This window comes from Nelumbo lutea, chromosome 3 (assembly GCF_056320005.1).
Source record: "Nelumbo lutea isolate HS-2025 chromosome 3, American lotus-T2T, whole genome shotgun sequence".
Classification (NCBI taxonomy): domain Eukaryota; kingdom Viridiplantae; phylum Streptophyta; class Magnoliopsida; order Proteales; family Nelumbonaceae; genus Nelumbo; species Nelumbo lutea.
The window spans coordinates 18,059,316-18,080,589 of NC_142686.1; the positions used below are offsets into that span (position 1 = coordinate 18,059,316).

The window sequence follows — 21,274 nt, forward strand, 5'->3', positions numbered from 1 at the left end:
TTCTATTTTCTCCCTTCTCAACCCATTAGCACCCCAAGGTGGTGGAGAGTCTGAAGCATGGTGGTGATCATTTGAACCTTAGAGCAACACAGCTTCTCTATCATGATCATCAAATAGGAGTACCGTTGATATGTTCTTGTTTTTTCAGGTGATCACTTGTCTTAATCTTGTTTGATAGCTCCCATTCATTTTGCATTGCCTTTTGGTTGTGTCATGGTTCTAAGTTTCTAACTTCTATTTGGGAGATATCAAAAGCACAACCCAAATGATGGATGTTGTATCAAGATCTGTTGAAGAATGAAAACCTATTTCAGGATCTCACCTAACAGCTTAAGCCTTTGGGGGTGTTTTTTTTTTATATTTTGAGAGGGGGAGGGGGAGTTGGTCAATGAGATTTTGATTCCCATTGACCAAGAAACACATGTTCTTTTTTCATATTTATGTAGAGACTTCTTAGTGATCACTTACCCAGATAAATGATACATATCTCCTAGGTGGGTAAATAACATTTCCACCTGGGGAAAGTTGCTAATACTTGGATGGGACAGAAATGTCCCTTTTAATAATGAATTTTTATGGTTAAAATAACCACTGCCTTATTTACTTGGAAAATAAAAGAACATGGGTAAATACACTTACTTGGGTAATCTTTCCTAAGAAACACTTAACTGGATAACTGCATTTACCCAGATAAATAACTTACCAAAAAGAGAACGAGGCCTTTAGGTTGAATGGTTCTTTGAGATCATATCATAGCCTATTTGACTAAGGCCCCAATTGGTTCGTGGGAATGGGAGTCTAGAATTGGAATTGGAATGGACTATTCTGATTCGAATTGTTTGGTTGGGTGGAATCAGAATCCCATTTACATTCCTGCTAGAATGGCGTTCCCCCATTTGAGATAATGGTCATTCCCTGCTCCTCCCTTGGGAATGAAATCCCATTCATGTTGAATCCAATTCCCATTCCCATTCTTGTCTGAACCAAATAGACTATGGGAATAAACCATTCAGATTCCAATTCCAACTACAAACCAAATGGACCCTAAGTGTTTTAGTGCATGTTCCTTATCTCCCTATCATAATTAATTACATTATAACACGAAGTATGAATGGGTAGTGGACCTGTGCTTGTCTACACTTTAAGTCCAATAATAAGCTTTCACGTGAGGGGGCAATTCTAGAGAATAAAAACATATTCAAGATGTCACCTAACAGTTTTAACTTTTAAGTTGAACGATTCTTTGTGTAAAATTCAGTACAACCACCAATTCACTAGTCATGCTTGGTTTCTATATAAATTAGCTTCAATGCTCACATTGTTCACATAGTCCCTTACAACTTTGCATTGGGATATCTCCTCATTTACAGAATTATGTAACTATTTTCCAAGTTTAGTATCTTCAGCTAATAAAGCCTATCGCACGAACGAGGAATTGACATGCATGCACCGGGAGCTTGCATGCTGGGATTCCATTCTTTGAATGCAAAGCATCCAAAGGTTCCATTTTCCACATCTTCAACATTCGGGCCTAAGGTTTTTAAAACTAAATTAAACAATGAACCGGTCAAGGGTTTGGTTCCCAAGTCGAAATGGTATAACCATTGGAATTGAATAGACATACCATTATGACAAAAAAAATAAAAATAAAATAAAAATGGCGACCGCCCTGAGTCAGATCCTGACAAGTTTATGATTTTTCTGGTTTATGCCCGATCCTGACAAGGCTTGGTTGGCGTTGAAGATGGTCGGGTTAGGGTTAGACACATTTGGCTTGGCCAGAGTTGACCTCAGGTCCTCAACCCGATCTTTTTTTTTTTTTTGGTGAACCCGATCGATCCAACTCCACTGGAGTTGCAGTCTAAATTATTTTCTCATACCAAGGCCACAGGGTTCCCCGCGTTCGACAGAAGAGGGAGAGCGCGAGGTTCAGAAGTAGGAGAGCTGCGAAGTTCAGAAGGAAAAATATTGTGATCAACCATGGCGATGGCTACGCTAAGACGTCAGGGCAGACGCTTCATCCCTCTGATCTCCCCTAATTCTATTAATGCTGCTCTATCTTCGATTCCTTCCGAGTAAGATGCCACTCACCTGATTTGATTCGGTTTCATTGACTGCGATTACGATTATGGCCTCTTCGATCCTTACATATCTACTAACTATTTTTATTTATAAGCTCATTGCAAATATATAGCTCTTTTATCACTGACACCTTTAACTGTTATTATTGGGTGTCGTTAATCGTCATTGTCATTGTTTACCCTCCTTCCCTCACCCGTCCTCCATCCCCCCCCCCCCCCCCCCCCCCCCTCTCTCTCCATCAAGTCGTTTCTTCCTCTGTTTTGTTCAGGGTATTGATAGAAATGCGTTTAGACAGAAGTTAAATTAAATGAAAGAGAAAAGGTAAAATCATTTCATACCGATATTAATATAAGGAAAATTTGGCTTCACAAATAGAAATTTGGAATGCATTGTTTCGGTGTAAGAGGGTTCCTAAAACGAATTTTTAATCCAATTTACCTTGGCAGCAACAGATATGTGCGGCATTGCTGTTACCTTTGAGTACTGTAGAGACGTTTTTTTCGATTTTTAGAAGGAATACTTGGAAAAAAGACTTACAACTCTCTTATTCATAACTACCATAATGTGGTCATGGTCGCCTATCTGATGGATTACGATTTACAAAACAAAAATCACATATCAATGCCATTAATCACATTATGACATCCAACATCTTCTGAAGTCCATCTAAGATTTCCAAGCTAATCCGTCAATGGGTCGGAATCAATTTCCCAAGGAATGGTGCTCAGAAGAACTCTGCAAATAATATTTCATTATGCATAGACAGGCAAGTAGTGTATTATGCAATAAAAACCTATATAACATGTTTGTATCACTAACACTTATACGTCACAGCTGGAGTTTCTGATGAATTTATAACCACTTCATTGCCTTAAGGCTTTGTTGGTATACAGCACGATAATTGTTTTCCTCTACATTTATTGACCGCAAATTCTTGAGTTTCCTTGTTTTCTGTTTTGGTTAACTAACTGAAAATTGGAATGTGTAGGGATTTGGTCCCCCGGGGTGCACGTTCTATTTCAACTCAAGTAGGTAGGAACCATTCTCCTGCTTGATTTTTCCTTGTGGGATTGAACTGTTTTTTCCCCAGTAAGTATAATTTATTGATTGAATGAATCATTTTATGTCTTTATCCTAAAATGCAGTTAGAAATCGGATGAAGAGTGTGAAAAATATTCAGAAAATCACAAAGGCAATGAAAATGGTTGCAGCTTCCAAGCTACGAGCAATTCAAGTCAGAGCAGAAAATTCACGTGGCCTGTGGCAGCCATTTACTGCACTTCTTGGGGATACTCCTAGTATGTTTATTAGTTTTTTGATAAATAATTTAAAATTTCATTAAGAAGAAAACCGGAGATACTAGTATGTTTTATGGTCAAGTTCTTGGGGATACTCCTAGTTTATTAGTTACCTTTCACAATTTATGTTCTATGGTCAAGTTCATTTATCACTGCCGCTTCTTTATAAGATATAGTGTAGTTTTACATGTTAATGTTCTGTCTCCATACTTTTCATACTTGTTTTATCTATTTCATGTAATGACCTTTGGTCTCTAGTGGTTGAAGTTGCTCATATGCTTTGCCAACAGAGCCACATATTGTCTAGACCTTGCAAATGAACAAAGCTTCGTGAAAGATTAAGAAAAGGTGATCAAAATATTGATAAAAAAGATTATAGGATGTAGCTGGTGAGTGTGGCTGAAAACAACAGGGCTTAATTATTTTTTTCCCCTTCCTTTAAAGAATTTTATGGTTGCTTTGCTCCTAGTTATTCTGTCAGGGATTCAGGGGGAATGTGGAAAGGGATTTTTAGTGCTGAATATTCTTTATCATTTACAGAATTTGGACAATAACAATGTTTTAGAAACTGAACTGGAGACTAACCTGGTTTTCTTTCTAGGATGGGTCACCAGTTTGACTGTTGACATAATGATGAAATCCAAAGCCTTAAGATCAGAATATTAGGGCATAGAACATACATATTATACATGTAATGGTAATATGAGAGATAGAGAGAGGGGCAGTTGAAGAAGAAGATTCGCTGGTCATCAGATGGTTGCATGGTAGGCTCCTCCCCCCCCCCCCTCTTTAAACTAATTAACAAGGAAAAGGCCAAATCTTTAACTCTCCATTAGGATCTAGAAGATTTTGAGACCTTGACGTTCTGGGCTGGTTTGTAAACAAGGGATTCAAAGACAATCTATGTCCTGGGCTGGTTTGTAATTAATGGGTTTTTTTTTCTTTTTCTTTTTTCTTTTGGGCTTCTTTTTCTGCCCACAACTTCTTGTTGTATATTCTTTTTTTTAATCTAATCAATAAATAAATTCTGTTTTTGCTGATTAAAAAAAAAAGATTTTGAGATTTTGAGATTGGACATGTCTTGTCACAGAAACAATTATTCCAATGTATGATTGTCCTGAAAATATAAAGTTTCATATAGATTTTCTAATATTATATAAGTAGTCCGTAATTTGGCTTTATTTACAAAAAGCTTGTTCTTTTGTATCCTGAGATATGCTAATACTAACTAGTCTATGCTCTAGGAAGTGGCAGGATGACACTAGTATTGTTTGCTTAATTTCTTTACTTTTTTTATCAATAATTAATTTATTTACTTTCTGTTTCTTCTCATTGGCTGTGCCTTTTTCCCACTATCTTTTTGTTTAATTTTTTTCATTTACCAACCCCCCCTCCCCCCCAAACAAGACAAAACAATTCTTGTTGTTTGCATATATTTTCTTTGCTGGATTTAGAGTTTAGAGCCATAATTGTTGCTTGTTTACCACTGGATCACTTTCACTTTCTTCATTCCATACTTTTTATAATATTGCTTAAACTGTGTTTTATTTGATTCTTTGTAATGCTAGGTGTTGATGTCAAGAAGAATGTTATTGTTACTATTTCCTCTGACAAAGGTCTTTGTGGTGGAATAAACTCTACATCAGTCAAAATCAGCAAGGCTGTTCGCAAGTTGAATTCTGGTACAACATGGGAGCCGCTGTGCTATTAGTTTTTCTTTTTTGCTTGTTTCTTGTAATTCCAGCAAAAATAATGAAACCTTTACAAACTTTTACTTCTGGTCTACTGAAATCAGGTCCTGATAAGGAGACAAAATATGTTATTTTGGGTGAAAAGGCAAAGGCTCAACTTGTACGTGACTCAAAGAAAGATATCGAGATATCCATAACTGAGCTGCAGAAGAACCCATTGAACTACACACAGGTTAATTCACTTCTCATGTGCCACTATTTTTTCATGTGAAGTATTATTTTATTTTATTTTGGATATGGCACAACTCAAGGAATTATAGATATGACACTAAACAGAATGGAATGGTGGTATAAATCAAGGAATTATAGATTGTAGTAAGAGCTTTGGTATTAGAACACACTTGCACACATGTGTATATAGAAATTTATTTGGTTTAAATACATATATAAGTAGCTTATCTCGAGGGAGAAAGAAATCTATCTGGTGCATTTTATCTGTACTGTATTCCATAGGTAGCATTTTCAATAATGATTAAAAAGGTTATTAAAATAAAAAAGAGTACAGAACTTGTCAAGAAAATAAAAAATGAAAAGAGTAAGAGGAGGAGAAGAGTTTTTTTTGCCAAAATACATATATGTTCAATCATATCAGCAGAACCCAATAAGAAGAGCAAATCACAAACTAAATAATCTTGTGTTCCTTTGGACCAATCCAAAAATGAAGAACAAATATTTATCCATGACACTTCTAAACATGTCTTCAAAAGTTTTCTATTTCTCTCCCTCTAGATGCCCTAAAAAACTGCAAGTGCAACCATACTCCATAATGACTTTGTCTTTTCTTTCCATCTGGAATTGATGGATAACAAGAAAAGGTGAGACTAAAGGAACAACCAAAAGTCTTCTGAAAAGCTGAAAAAGAAAGACCACAAGAAACCAGAGACCTTTCAGCTACAAAATGGATGATGCCATGATGGATCACAGCTACTCATGATGCACTGATTATGAAAGCCTCTTGATTTAAGGTGTTTAAAAAAAGTGTCAGGTCACATTAACAACATCCAAGCAAAAGTTTCAACATTTGGTGGAAAAGGATTACCCCAGACCTTACAAGGATCCACCTGCACCACTTGGTTTCTGATTAGAATTTCACAAGAGGACTTGACACCATCTATAATCAGTTTCTTCTGGATTAATCTTCACTTAAGTATTTTTTCAAAAAAAGAAAAAAACTTCACTTAAGTCACCTTGTCAAACGAGTTGAGGTATTCTTCAATTTATCTTTCCAGTAGCAGTCTTCTAAAAACCAGAAGACAAACTACTTGAGATCCATTGAATTAGTGTTTTAGCTTACTCCATTGTGATTTTAGTTCCTCAATCTGGATTTATTTTATGATGTGGTTTGGGATCCGCCTGCACTATATGATTAAAACTTTGAGATGTTAATACATTACCCTTACAAGCAGAAGAGAAAAAATGACATGGAGATGTTTCCTTTCCCTTGAAGAATTTGAGGTTTGGGATAGGAAAAAAAACTTGTGAGTCATCTGTTTCATGTGCACTTGTTACAAGGCATTATTGATACTTTTGAAGATTTCCCGTAAACACATTTTAGTTTTTGATTGCAAATATATGCTGGGGTATCGCCACTGGTTCTATTGCGGGATATTAACTTCAGGTAGCCACATCCAATCCATTCACAGTGGAGGCCATCTATTTCATAAGCTGCTTACTTGCAAGCTTAAGCTTCAATTTATTCTTGGAAATCCTGTCTCTTCAGATATTTGAGGCATTTCTTGGGTTATTCACAGCTGGTAAGACTTTGCTTTCTCTGGACAAGGGGGAGAGGATGATTAACGCTTTTGCAATAGAGATGCTAACACTCAGATTTTCTCTCCCTTGTGTTCAAGAGTGATCATGCAAGGTGTCATGCACTGTGTGATAGGTTGGCTTTGCAGGTTGAAAAAGATACTTCTGAGTCTTTCTCATTGCATTTTATATGCATAGGCTTTAGTTTCCATTTTCTAGGTTGATCACCTTATTCCTCTGGAGATCAAGTTTAGAAATGGATTATCATTGATTTTGAGAAAGCATCTCTAGACACATCTCTCTCCTTCTCTCTCCCCTCTCTCTACACGTACAGACAAACAATTCCCCTTCCTCTTCCTCCTTTGCCTCTATGCATGTGTGGATATCTGTGCTTATGTATGTATGTGTGAATAACAATAGGAACAAATATTATTTAATGATCTTCTTTTAATTTAATAAAAATATTTTGTTATTGATAAAAAATGTTTATTATCTATTGTCTCACACTCATGAATAATTCAAATTGTCATCCTTTACAGGTTTCAGTTCTTGCAGATGATATATTAAAGAATGTTGAGTATGATGTTTTAAGGATTGTCTTCAACAAATTCCATTCAGTTGTCTCCTTTGTTCCAACAGTGGCAACTGTACTATCTCCTGAGGTGAACTGATTTTTATAGTGATGTCCATGCTAATATTAGAAATATAATTGCAAATTCCATGATATTATTCAACAAATCTTTGAATTCAGGTTGTCGAGAGGGAGGCTGAAGCTGGAGGGAAACTTGGTGACCTTGACTCCTATGAAATAGAAGGTGGTGAGACAAAAGGCGAAATTCTTCAAAATCTTGCTGAATTCCAGTTTTCATGTGTAAGTCCTTGTCCTTTTAGAAAAATATTATGTATTTTTCTCTTTCTTTTTATTCTCTGTGCTGGTGTGAATAATTGGGCATTACATGAACATTTTCTTTTGGTTTCCAGTATGAACTGTTTTATGTTTTGAACCATAGATGCTGTTAATAAATAATAAATAATAACATCTCTCTTTTGTACAATTAGTGCTGCTGAAAATACATTAGGATGGAGCTCATTGCTAAGAGTGAGATGCAGCATGTTTATGAAGCCTGTAGTGTAACAACCTTTTTCTTTTTTTGTTTTGTTTTTTTATCAGCCCTGTAGTGTAACAATCTTTTTAACCCTGGATATGATCTATTGCATGTATCGAATGATTACTGCTTGTAGAAATGTGTAATGTTGAGCAATTGATTCTACTGCCAATGTTTTGAGGTGTGGTCCTATTTAAAACTTAAAAGCTAAAACAAGCTATTGGTCTGAGTCACATCATATACTTATTTCTTAATATCACTTTTCATCTTATTCAAACTCTATCTGCTACATCATTGCATCATTTCTTGTATAGTTTTCTGAAGTCCACACTATGGCAGGTTTTGTTCAATGCGGTATTGGAGAATGCATGTAGTGAACAAGGAGCAAGGATGTCTGCTATGGATAGTTCAAGTAGAAATGCTGGTGAAATGCTTGATCGCCTTACACTTACTTATAACAGGTCTCTCTCTCTCTCTCTCTCTCTCTCTGTGAAAACATGCCGTCATGTCATATCACCTAGTAGAGAAAAAGAGTTTGGATCTGCTAGTAACAAAGCTGTGCTAGGCACATCATAGCTTTGTGCCACCTGTCATCAGCACACCTAGCATTGTTTTGTTACTAGCAGATCCTGACTCGAAAAAGGATGACCAACATGAATTTGGGTATACTACAAAACAAAACTTCACAATTCTTAAATTCAGAGCATGCAAAAGTTTTTTCAGTACCATAGAGGCATAGATCATATCAAAGGCCACAACTTAGGGCTGCAAGTCAGGTTGCTCAATTTGAAGAATTTCAGTTACATTGGGCTTGGGTTAGGATGTTAAAAAATTTAACTAATTCAACCCAACCGGGCCCAAGATGCCCAAGTTGCATCCCTTATAGACTTAGTATTCCACATTCTGTCTTTCCTTCTTTGTGTATTTATATGTGCGCAGTGACTGATCATCTCCTCCTTTTTGTGGTATTGTCTAATAATAGGACACGCCAAGCATCCATTACTACAGAACTGATTGAGATTATATCTGGAGCTTCGGCACTGGAAGGCTAATTTTGCCCAAGTCAACTTGCCAATTGCAAAAATAAAGTTATAGCCGGAGCTTATTCATGTTGCTCTTTTTTAACTTTCTGAAAGACAGTTTTTATGTTGAGATACCAGAATAATATTCCCAAAGTCAAAAGTAATTTTTGGGAGTTTTATGATCATTTTTTTTTGTTTTAAATTTCTTGTGGGGTTCTTTGTCTATTTGTAACTTGTTTAGTGAACGGTTTGAGGATCCTAACATTTCGTGGCGCTTTGGTTCATTGGATAAATGGATCTCTATGGATTGTTTTTGTGTTTAATAAAGAATTGGATCGTTCATAGGTTATTATGGTGCTTAACAGATGCAATGCCTGTGGCAATAATAATATAGTATACTGAGAAGCTTCCTGTCTCAATTATTTTCTAATTGCAGTGATGGTAGGCTGGATTTACCATTTAGCAAGTGTTACCGATGGCCTGCAGCTGCACTACCACTGAGCAAGTATCAAAAAGGGTGCGATACACAATTTCAATCCAAGAATATTGCCTCTCTGAATTGGGCATTCTATACTTTGAACCATGCTGCTGAGACTGAGAAATGAAAACAAAATTTCAATTAATAGGTCTAGGCTGCAACCGACTGGTTTGGTTCTGGCTAGTGGGGATGGTCATTAACACAAACCAGGAGGAGTTGAATGAGATGGTGAAGTTAAAGGCCACCCAGATTCTTGGGTGAAAATCCTGGTGGTCTGTTTAGGGTAGAAATTTGGTTAGATTATAACATTATGTTGTGCAGTTGTGCTACCAGTTCACGTCCAAGCCATCAAATACACAAGCAACCTGATTATCTACACTTTCTTCCATTCATGGAAGACGGAGTAAATGAGGAAGAAAGTGCCCGTGAAAATGAAACATGCTGTCCTGTCCTCTTTCCTCTTGCTCTACTAAGTAACTGCTATCAATCTCTCTAAATCAGTGTTATCAAACTCATTATTTGACATTTTTACAATGTTAAATGATCAAGCTGGGTTGGTTAAAGTTAAACTCGTAAAACCGTGATTACTCAATGAAATTTTCGGTTTTAGCCTTTCAGGCCTAACCATTCACCATTTAATCAGGGTTTTGAAAGGGTCATTTTAGTTGATCTTGATTCTTGATCACGTGATGTAAGGTATTGAATATTGATAGATGTGAAATCTATCTTTTATAAAACGAGGAAAAGCTTTTCAGAAAAAAATATTGAAAATGTTCAAACAACGCTAGAAGGAGGGCTTGAACCTCCGACCTTGTGGTTAACAGCCACACGCTCTAACCAACTGAGCTATTCCAGCCGTTGTTTATAACGTGCTATTCAAAACATTTATACAAAGAATCAACGTGCGTCCATCATAGATAAACAACGAAAGGCATTGACTGCTGTCTGCTGGGGTCAAATATGCCATGATCTTACTACATAAATGCAGGATGCCATCCACCCATTTTACCAACTACACATTAAGCTATGACCATGAAGTTTTCATGATGAAGTGAAGGGGACTGTGCAGAGAAGCTGCCCCCAACCCGAGTGAGTGAGTGAGTGAGTATTGTCTTCATCATTTATCCCACATGGAGTGACTATAAATGGTATTACCAAAACATAACCTCACCTAATGGGGTTTGCTTGTTTTCTGCTTTTTCCCTTTCTCTTCAATCCACAACCCTGAAAGGAAGCAAGTGCATCACAGCTCAAAACAAAAACGCGTTATGGTTGGTGGTTGCTAAACCCTTGATAGGGTTTTGGAGATATCTGCCTGCTTGGTGTACAACTTCATGAGCAAGATAATGAGAGCTTTGAGTAATGTGGTATCTCCCCACACTCTCCCTTGGTTCAACATCCATGCCACTTCCCTCACTTTACCATGCCAAGTACTGTTCTAGCACATGCTGGATTTCATCCCACTGTCTTAATTCTCAAGGGACCACTGCCCAATAGTGAGCCCAGCTGCCTTAGAAGTATGACTGAAACAGACAGGGTCACACCCATTTGTATGGTCAAACTCTTGAACACTAAGGCTCCATTTGGTTTACAAGAATAGAGGTCTGGAATGGATTATTCTGGTTCCAACTATTTGGTTGGGTGGAATCAGAACCCTATTCCCATTTTTGCTAGAATGACATTTCCTCATTTGAGAGAATAACCGTTATTTGCCTCTCTCTTTGGAATGAAATCTCATTCCTGCTGATTCTAATTCTCATTCCCATATCAGACAAACTATGAGAATTGACCATTCCAATTCCGATTCTGATTGTGAACCAAACAAACCCTAACAAGGGCTGCATTTCTTTTATTGGGTCACAGCTTTTGTTTCACCTTGCTGCCTCATTTGGGGTGCTACCATGAGAGGTAAATGTGATCATTGTCAAAAGATTCACTGTCAGCCTTCAGTTGTTTGCCCTAAAGAAAAAGAACATTTTTGAGGGCACATATGTTGTTGTTGGGATATACTGTAACTCACTGACTTATTGGGAGATCAGATCTTTCCATAATGCTCATGATATCTCTCGCTTGTCTGTGGAACAAATGAGGGCAAATGGAAGTGGGCAACTATGAGCAAGTATTCCCTTTCCATCTAAATGCAATGGTTTTATTACATTCCCTTGGGATGATTGAACTTGATACATTTGAGAAAGTTTTTGCCCTAGAAAATGTGAGGCACCACTCAATATGGGTTCCACATATCCTATCCCAATTTAATGTAAAAAGGGCCATTACCCAGTGTTGGTCCCAGCAATCTGGGTCTTGGGAGGGGTGGACTAAGGACATGACGTTTGGCATTTTTTTTTTTTTGGTATAAAGTGGCTGAAAAATGTTAAAGTGAGGTTTGGTTGGGTTGAGAGTCAAGTTGACTAAACTTGCTCTAGATTCCTAGAACCTAACCAACTTTGCTGTTGGGTTTGTTTTTTGTTGAACCACCACCCATAACTTAAACCTAAACTGGATCCATGAGCATCACTATTTGCATATACAGTCTGAATATGTAAGTGGTTTACGTTGTTTTTGGAGCAGCTCATCTCTATGGAGAGAGAAGTTGTGTCTCATGGATAAAGCTAGATGGGATGGATAAATCTGTTTTTTGGGCTTAGTTTGGAAAGAATACAAATATAAATATATAGAATGCAAAATCTTGTATTTTGTATTATTTTGAATATATTTACACTGTACATTTTTATATTTGTATTTGTACTCCTTCCAAATAGAGCCTTAAAAAGATAAGAGGATACTTTCATCATTTTAAAATGTTGAAAGTATAACGTGTTTGGAGCATTGTTGTCAGGCTTGGGTCAGATCAGACGGTTGAACAGTTGACTTGCTGATCCAGTCAACTTTCCAAGTCTCAGTTATTTAAGAAATTAGATTTTTTACCCAACATCATGTACATTTTTCATGAACAATAACATGTAAAATAGGAAATGTTCTCAATGTACATTGTAGAAAGGCATGGGTAGGAGATCCAAACTCGTCATTTAATAGTTCTCATGCGTTAAATATAAATAATTCCATTCTGATTCTCCTGCTCACAAAATTTTCCCACGTCTTTAACCACAAGACACTATGGCTGTGTTTTGGAAACATCTTTCCATGCTGCAGCCCGCAGTATGGCCTATATCCCCGCTCTGGTTTGAATTGAGATCTTTCTTCTGCCAACAAAACATATTTCAACCATCTACCAATTTGATCTAATATTGCACATCCCACCATAGCCATATATAAAATGTGCCGTGTGAGACAATATTCGTAGAGAGTTGGAATGTGTTTTGTTGGTAGGTGATCGGATTCCTCTGATTTCACTCCCTTGACCCCTTATGACACATGAAACACTTTTTTTATTTTTTTTTGTGTGTATGTGCACATACGCATAAATTGGCCACTCATACTCGAATCCATGTTTTCACACTACACGGCTTCAGGTTTTGACGTTACACCAAGTAAATAGCCCCTTTTTATTTCAATCACTGGCGTGTTCATGAGTCATTGAGGGAATGGGGGGTCGCAAGTGAGACCAAGGTCACACAGCATATGTGCTATCGGTTTTGGAGGGGGATTTTAGACAACTTTTGAAATTAGAATTTGTGCACATACACTTGATCATGGTTTTTAAGACCGACCCGACAGTGAACAGGTCAGGGGTTCGGTTTCTGGGTTGAATGGTCTGACAGTTCAAATCAAACAATTGGTCTGTTCTGACAAAAAATAAAAAAAATAAAAAATGGTCAAAACCGTTGAATGGTTCAACTGCTTAGGTCAGCGGTTTGTTGACCAAATCAACGTTTTTTTGGCAAAAAACTGATTTTGAGGGAAAACAGAACTGGTCACCTGACCGGTTCTCAATTTTTCCGGTCTGGTCGGGTTTTGAAAGCCATGCACTTAACCCTCTCATCTCCTTGGAACGTACAAGCTAAGGTTTTAGGGACCTGTCTCCTTTTTACTGTTAAAAACTCAATGTTTATAGGAGAATTTTAAAATTTTAAGGAGACAAGTCCTTAAAATAAGGAATGCTAAATGCAGTTTATATACCTACTTTAGTTTAGCAAATCGCAATAACTGCCCTTCTCTCCTTTTGCAGAACAAAAAAGGGTGAAAACATCTTATTTTTCCGGAGATCCAAATACACCCTTGCTTGTAGTCATGCTTTTCTATGGCACTGAGCTTAAGACTACTTGGCAATGGTACAGGCCAATTGTATTCACATTTCTAATTGCTTACATTTCCTTCATTCTCTTCCATGTTTTCTTAAATCTGACATGTCTGGAGGAGAGTTCTCTTAGTTTAGTAGAATGAGGCACACATTATACGGGAGTTAATTGTGTAGGAAAGGTCATACTTTGAAGCATTTGAAAGGGAATTTTGGGAACTCGTATTTTGCATTAGTTTTCAACAGTAAATAGTTATCTCATGAACAAATGGGCTCGTCTTAGGCATGCCCAATATTGAAATTTCTTCAATACAAAACTTAGTCGGTTGGTGGTTGTTGTGCTCTTCATTCAAGAGATTTTACAACTAAAAAGAACCCACCAAAAGGGGGAGAAGCAATTAATTATTCTCCTTGTGAAACACAAATCTTGTGGTCGTTTTGGTGGTGAATTTGGTGCATAGCCTCTCCAACTCTCTTGCCAAAACTGAAGGGCCACAGTAGAAAACCCCTGTAACCAAACCACATTATTAGTCTAAAATCAGGTAGAACTAGCAAGTAAGAATTTAAGGCCAACTCTCACCATTTTCTTGGAAATCATATGGTGGGTTGGGACCAAATATTGTTTTGGGTCTCACCCACCTCATTGTCTGGTATACCTAACATATGACTTATACATCCTTTTTTTTAATATTATTTTGCTTTTGAGCAATTTGTTATTAATTCTTTTCCAAATATATATTTGGTTATTACAAAAAGAATTCCACGCAATCTTAATAAAAGGAATTCTTATGGCCTAGAAGGTATCTTAGGTAATAGGTATGACCCATCAAACAATGAGTAGTTGCAATTCTAGGAGCTATTGAAAACTTTGCAAATACATTCCCACACCCCACATCTATGTTAGGGTTCAGACTGACCTAATCAAACTAGGATTTTATTAGGATTTCTTGTTAAGAACATTGAAACATGATAACTGAAACCTAATCAAACTAGGGTTTTATATAGATTTCTCTTTAGGAACATGAACATGATAATATTATATTTTCTAGGGGATTTGGTGGGGCTGAGTTGGGTCAGGTCAAGCTTGTGCCATAACCTGGTTCGAATAAATAAAATATGGATGCCAAGAATTTCCTCCTTTACAGGGACATGCCAAATACTGAAGACAGCAAACCCTCTTTATGTTTTGTTTAAAATCAAAGATTTCTAACTTCTGATCAACTCTCTACTTACAATTGTTATTTAACTGAGATATTATTAAAGGCTAAAGATCTCAAAATATTCTTTTTCTTTGACTTGTCTAATAAATGGAATCTCTCACACTGTCACACATGGGTTGTCAAAATGGAATCTCAGGTGAAGGACCTATCTAAAGGATTAAAAATAAACAACTTTATGGTTGTTAACCGACCTTATCCGGATGCACAAATTTTGAGTTTTGAGACCTTAAAACTAAATCAAGAATAACAATAGTCAATTTTATGGTTGTGTATATAATATAGAACAGTACCGAGAAAAAATGGCCACAAGATATTCAAAGGAAATCTAGGTTTTAATCCATATCTCTCTGTAAGTGTTTCCTTGGGTTTTGGTTGTGACTCACCGATCCGTGCTCCTCCATGTTTACTAGCCAAATTTGAGAAGACCCTGTACCAATTTGGTCGAGCAAAGTGTGTTCTGACCTGGAAAAAAACAAATCCATCATTTAAGAAAGAAAGAACCTATAAAGAAAAGAGAACAAGATTTCTTTTTGGGGTGAAATTCGATTAGGTCTCACTAGCATGGACCATATTGCATTTGAAACCAATGGTACATGATGTGTGAGATCTGATGATGGCTTTCCACTGCCTCAGTACGTAGGGTGTTGAATTGGTACCACCATTTTGTTTGTCATACATGAACTTAGTACCTCTACTTTGACAAATATGACCATATTGTTTCAATATCAATCATGGCCATATGACCTTCAAGATTCATATATTGGCGGGAAAAAACCACAAAACTGCAACCATCTCACCATGATAATGGTTTCATTAGAGCATCCACATCTGCCCTAACTAGGAAGCCAATTGCAGTGGCGTCTGCTAGATTTTTAACCTGGTCTAGCCTACTGATGACTGCTGAATTGCACTAACCGGAGTTTGCGAGACGATGTCAATGCCATTCTTTGCCTGATATAAAGCTTGAATTGCACTAATCAGTGCAGATCTTGCATCCCCATCTTCATAAACACTGGTAAGGAAGTTGTGCATCTCTACTACAGCCTTAACATGAAACATTAAAATCAAAAAAGATAAAAGATTCAGGAATTATTGGAAGGCTTCTGTTAGAAAATCACCATAATTTCTAGTAGACTTGCACAAGTAAAGAATGATTTTGACAAAAATGGAATCACCTGTTTCTTATTTGTCTGAGAAATCTCCTTCATAACATCTCTGAACCAGTCAAAAGAATCTTGTTCTCTTGTGACCCAGTATAAGTAAGCTTTTGAAGGGCCCTTAGCAATGCCGGATTCTTCATCATAGACCTATTAAAATGAGCAAAACATCCACTTTAACAACAAAAATTCTCTCATTGACTAAAGTTTAGAAACCAACACGAAACACCAGAATCGAAACTTTACATAATCAGCTTGTGGTTTTGACAGGCCATGAACGACATCCCTGAGGATGCTAATGAAAGGAGTAGCTCCAATTCCGAGACCGATCAGCACGACTGTATCATACTTGACATGATCCTGAGAAGCTGCTCCATAGGGCCCATCTATGCAAATTTCTGGGAAGTTGGAATTCCCTGAGACCAGTTCCTGTACAGCATAAACTGATTAATGGTTTTGTATATGAATTCACAGAAATTTGCAAATTTCTTTCTCTTTTTTTTCTTTACCTCCTGGAAAAGATTATAGATTTGATCACTCCAGTCTCCTAGGGTTCTTATATGCACGCTTAGATAGTCATCTTCCGGTGCAGATGTCAAGGAAAATGGGTGCCTGAAAATATAAATTTGACTATGACATTGAAAGGAACTTTTGGGTTTTTCTTTTTTTATTTTTTTTCTTCTCCAATTTTTACAGGGGAAGCACAAGGAAGAGAATATTAATTACCATTCGAACTGAGAGATTTGAGGGCATTGAATGAATACATACATCCCACTCCAGTACTTAAATCCATCAGGTTTGCTCAGCTTGAGCGACAGAACTTTTCCAGGATAAATTGTGGACTGTAAATTAAGCAACGCAAGAGGAGAAATTCAAATTGAAATTAGGGCTTCTATAACTGATTGATGAACTTTCTAATCATATATCCAATTTCTTGATAGACAAACAGAATGTAATATACCTTGATAACTTTAACGTCATAGAATGTGGACCGAACAGCTCGAAAAATCCGCTCTCCGGTGTATAGCAGGACTGGAGCTGCGATATACATCCAAGTCTACAGAGGAGTTCACTCAGAGAGAGAAGAAGATTAGTATGGGCATGGTTGGCATTGTGTAAAATGGCAGGGATACTTGTGTCTTAGACGAACTTACTGTTTTCTCTACTACATTCTTGGTTAGGAAGAGGAACATCGAGTGCACGATGAGCAGAGCGTAGACAAGAGTGAAAAGGTGGTGCGAGTACCAGAAGGCATTAAATCCGGTGACACGGCGCAGCGGCCACGGCAGCGACGACGGACGCCGGCGTGGCACACGAGTGGCAAGAGCAAAGGCAATAACCATCAGGACTACCATTGCAATCCCACTAGCGGCCTCTGTGGTGGTCAGGATCTCCAGATAGGATGGCTGACGCTTGCCGAAGTGGGCAGCGATTGTTCGCCGGTAGATCGAACTGTTGCATCCGGCGATCCTCGGGAAATCACATGCTAGGTGAGTCCCTCCGTGGAGGATCACACCAATCACTATTCCCCCTGCAATCAGCTACACTAAAGAAAATTATGTGAAATCCCCATAATTACGTTCAAGAAATCTCCATAATTACCTTATGGAAGTTGATGTTGTCGTTGAATGGGATAACGGAATTCATGCAACGGTTCTTGCGAAGCCATGTTATCGTATTCCGGCAAACCGGCAGGAGAATAAGAGCCATGTTGAATTTCAGGGTCTCTGCAGCTCCCTTCGCGGTACAGAGGCAGTAGCCCATGACCTCGAATGCCTTTCTACGGCGATACTGCGTGAATTTCCATGCGAAGAGCGTGAAACAGACAATCAACCAGAGTGTAACAATCCAGGCCCGTCTCCAGTACGTCCGGAATGCAATTTCGATCGGAGACATGGGCTCTCGATACGGGTCGTCATCGTCGTCGTCGCAGTCGACAGGATTCTTTATGAATTGATCAACTGAAACGAAGCCCTTCGTTGAGCCTCCTTTGAACAGAGTCTCTAGCTGGGCTAGCTGCAGTTTGAATTTGAGCTTCACTCAATCAGCCTCAGTTTTTTCTTTTTTCTTTTTTTTTTCTGGGTAGAAATTCAGTCTCAAAAAAAAAAAAACTTGTGAGGGTATATCTGTCAATTGGTCAACCTCAATAAAGCCAAGTTTTTCAGTGTCAAGCGTTTCCATGATCAAAGCTGAATAATCTTTTGCTTCTTCAGGCGTCATCGACAGTTTATTTGTAGAAGCACTCAACAAAATGACCTGAAATATGCAAAAATTACGATGAAAACCACATAAAAATTGAAAAAAAAAACAATTTTATTTAAATAATTTCTTTTTCTTATTTAATTCACCTGCTTGATTTCCATTTCAGTGATTTTGCCATCCATGTTCTTGTCACACCTGAGAGAAGAGAAGTAGAGAACCAGAAAATTCGCATTCAATGAAGAACTTATTAATTCATAAATTAAAATTCAAAGCTAGCTTACGAAACTCGAGAAAAAAAATGAATTTTTACAGGTCGAAAAAAATCCGGATTCTTGAAGCGAAACTGGGGTCTGTGATTCGAAGCCAATAATCATGAAGTTCGGTTTTAGTGATCTCGAAGTGTCGATCTCTTCTCCCTTGAAGTGCTCCCAGCAGCTCATCTGCGAACTCTGGACTCTCTTTCATTCCTGCAAAAAATTAAAAAGAATTAAATTAATTCTTATTACCTTTGAATTTTCCATGAATTCCGTCCCATGTGAGAATGGGCAAAATTCCGGCAGGATTCAAGACACGACGGCCTAGTTCCTTCACCAAACCGGCAATGGTCGTCGCCGGACGGCCGGAGGCAATAACGGAAACCAACCGTCGTTGATATTAAGTCAAGGAAATAAATTGTTTTTTATTTGGAAATACGAGAAAAATGAATAAATTGCAAAACGGGTAAATTGTGCATGATCATTCATGGTGTATTCTAGCAAATTCGCGTAGATGGGTCTGAATTCTGATTCTGATGGGTCTCATGTTGTCCCGCTCACCAATGCAGTAAGCGAAATCCGACCAGTCCACGACGGGGACCGAGCCGCATTTTGTAGATGACAGACGGTCGAACCGGTCCTCAACGTATTTCCATTCCATCCCTCCGCTCCCCACCTGATCGATGAACCTCAGCCGTTCAATTGCGAGGCCGGCGACCGTGGGGACTGAGTTCTCCGGCGAATGCCGATGGTTGTCGGCCAACTGCGATTCATCATCCAACGAGAAGGTTCCTGAGAATGTCCGTTGCAGAGAGAGAGACCAGTTCTGGGTTGGCGAGAAGGAAAGAGGGACGACTCTAGCACCGTCGACGTAAGGAGACGATGAAGACGACGACGACAATGACGAAGAAGAAGAGGAGGAGAATTGAAGCATTGTAACGGAATTCAGTTGTAATGGGTAGCTACTTTTGAAAACTGAACGACAGAGGAATTGAAGTAGGGGACAGCTTCCTCAGAGGTGGGAGTCTATGACTTCCATTGGTTGTTTCCTCTCTCTGTTCTTCGGCTCTGACACAGGGAAAATGTGGGTTCTTAGAATGAAGCGTTAATGGGTTCGTGGGTGTTGGGCATTCAAGCTCTTAAATTATTATAGAAATCTTCTTTGATTTCAGTGAGAGAATTAAAGTGGTGGATTTCCCGATAACAGCACGTCCACTCAGAAAAAAAAGAATTTTAGGTGATGAAAAGTCAAACTTTTCGAAGCTGTAACTGGATTCTGGGTGATGAACGAACAACGAAGGAAGACAATTATAGTCTTTTTTCTTTCTTACAAGAAAGAGAAACAGCAAACGGAAAAAAAAAAAGAAAAAAAAAAACAAAGAATTCTTCTATTTTAAGTTTCAACTGTTGGAACCAGTCCGATATCTACGAGAAATCTATTAAAATATGGATGGGAGAGGAGGAGAAAACATCTAAAGAGGCTCGGTCGTCTTCATGAAATTTAACACAGAGGAATTGAAAAAAGAGAAAAGAAAGAGCGGAGGAATTGATGGAGGAAGAATTTGGCGAGGAACGATGCAAAGAAAAGAAGTGAAAGCGGGGGAGGCTGGTTTGGGTGAGGGAAGGTAAAGTAAAAGTGTGTGAGAGAGAGAGAAGGTCAGCAGGTGGAGTTCAGAAAGAAACACACGAAAATTTTATGATTTCTGAATCGGTGGAAGAAGAGAGAAACGACTAAATATAAATATAACAATCACATTTTGGAACCAACCCAACTCTCTCCAAACCTCCTTTTTCTGCTTTTGTTCCTTCCACTTCTGTGCTGCTGTCTGTTTCCCAAACATTGCCCCTCTCTCTCTCTCTCTCTCTGTATCTTTGCTGTAGTGCAGATGCACGTCGGTTCCGTCAAACTGTGGTTTATCTATCTCTGCAAGTAGCTTAAACCTTAAGTGGGGTTTTGGGTTATTGAACAATTATCTAATCCAAAATATTAAACAAATATATGAAGACCATAGTCCAGTCCAGATAAGGCATTGGGACACATGGCAGACATGCAAGAAGTAGGACCCAGTTTTGATTCATTTGAGATTACAGCTAGGCATGCTGACGTGGAGCAAGAGATTAGAAGAATGGAATTGATTTGGGCACTTACCTTCCCATATTTGGTAAATTGGGAACTTACCAACTCAATAGTGAAAGACAACAAATCCCTCATCAGAGTCAGAGACAATGTATATGAGGAGAGGCCGGGGTGCTTTTGTCTTCTAATAAGAATAGTGATGTGGATGGATTCCACGTAATTAATAGAGATTAATAAGTATAATTAGCTGACTTTTAACCACCTAATCCAGTAATCCATGCATTAGTTTGTAAGTTTTTCTAATAATTTCCTGTGATTATTGCAACTGGCCTCACTTAGCTCTAACTGGTTCAAAGTATCCATACCAATATTTTCAATCTATAGTTGATTTGGTTGGTTGAATCGTTCAAATTGTTACTAGTAAATTTTGGGTATGAATTTATATATTGTTGATGTAGTATGATTTCACACATTTGATCCGAATGATCGAACCAATGACCCATAACCTAAAAATAAAAATGGTTGGGCCAGATAGATTTTTAAAATATTAGTCAATTTGTCAAGGTCATTTAAGACATGTTTAAGTTTATGACACCTAAAATATTTTGAATTCGTGAATATCACCCCTCTCCAAACACATAATGTGCAATTTTTGCATATCACACATGTCAATGCTTGAA

At 37.9% G+C, this 21,274-nt stretch overlaps 2 protein-coding genes and 1 non-coding gene across 3 annotated transcripts; 1 reads left to right on the forward strand and 2 right to left on the reverse strand.

The window, feature by feature from the left end:
* Window positions 1-1,569: 1,569 nt before the first annotated feature.
* On the forward strand, window positions 1,570-9,357 carry LOC148863305 (ATP synthase subunit gamma, mitochondrial). Its single transcript, XM_088975463.1, has 9 exons — window positions 1,570-2,075; window positions 3,071-3,114; window positions 3,228-3,380; window positions 4,949-5,062; window positions 5,176-5,303; window positions 7,420-7,542; window positions 7,632-7,751; window positions 8,326-8,447; window positions 8,969-9,357. Exons 1-9 carry the CDS (start codon window positions 1,981-1,983, stop codon window positions 9,036-9,038), a joined length of 969 nt encoding a protein of 322 aa, XP_088831589.1. The 5' UTR covers window positions 1,570-1,980; the 3' UTR covers window positions 9,039-9,357.
* A 911-nt stretch (window positions 9,358-10,268) lies between these two features.
* On the reverse strand, window positions 10,269-10,342 carry TRNAN-GUU (transfer RNA asparagine (anticodon GUU)). The gene has a single exon. It is a non-coding gene; the product is annotated as a tRNA-Asn (tRNA).
* Window positions 10,343-13,894: 3,552 nt separating this feature from the next.
* LOC148863307 (respiratory burst oxidase homolog protein A-like) lies at window positions 13,895-20,227 on the reverse strand. Its single transcript, XM_088974802.1, has 14 exons — window positions 19,079-20,227; window positions 18,574-18,730; window positions 18,410-18,458; window positions 18,204-18,317; window positions 17,664-18,077; window positions 17,216-17,602; window positions 17,023-17,118; window positions 16,788-16,903; window positions 16,571-16,673; window positions 16,308-16,490; window positions 16,080-16,211; window positions 15,820-15,948; window positions 15,288-15,366; window positions 13,895-14,192 (listed from the first exon to the last, which is right to left on the reverse strand). Exons 1-14 carry the CDS (start codon window positions 19,449-19,451, stop codon window positions 14,083-14,085), a joined length of 2,442 nt encoding a protein of 813 aa, XP_088830928.1. The 5' UTR covers window positions 19,452-20,227; the 3' UTR covers window positions 13,895-14,082.
* Between the last annotated feature and the right edge of the window lie 1,047 nt (window positions 20,228-21,274).

Coding starts and splice junctions, on each gene's coding strand:
- LOC148863307 (XM_088974802.1), bottom strand. CDS start 19,451: ATGCTTCAATTCTCCTCCTCTTCTTCTTCGTCATTGTCGTCGTCGTCT. Junction 17,119..17,215: donor AGAATGTAGTAGAGAAAACA/GTAAGTTCGTCT, acceptor ACTCCTCTGTAG/ACTTGGATGTATATCGCAGC. Junction 16,674..16,787: donor CAAATCTCTCAGTTCGAATG/GTAATTAATATT, acceptor TTATATTTTCAG/GCACCCATTTTCCTTGACAT.
- LOC148863305 (XM_088975463.1), top strand. CDS start 1,981: ATGGCGATGGCTACGCTAAGACGTCAGGGCAGACGCTTCATCCCTCTG. Junction 2,076..3,070: donor CTATCTTCGATTCCTTCCGA/GTAAGATGCCAC, acceptor TGGAATGTGTAG/GGATTTGGTCCCCCGGGGTG. Junction 7,543..7,631: donor CAACTGTACTATCTCCTGAG/GTGAACTGATTT, acceptor CTTTGAATTCAG/GTTGTCGAGAGGGAGGCTGA.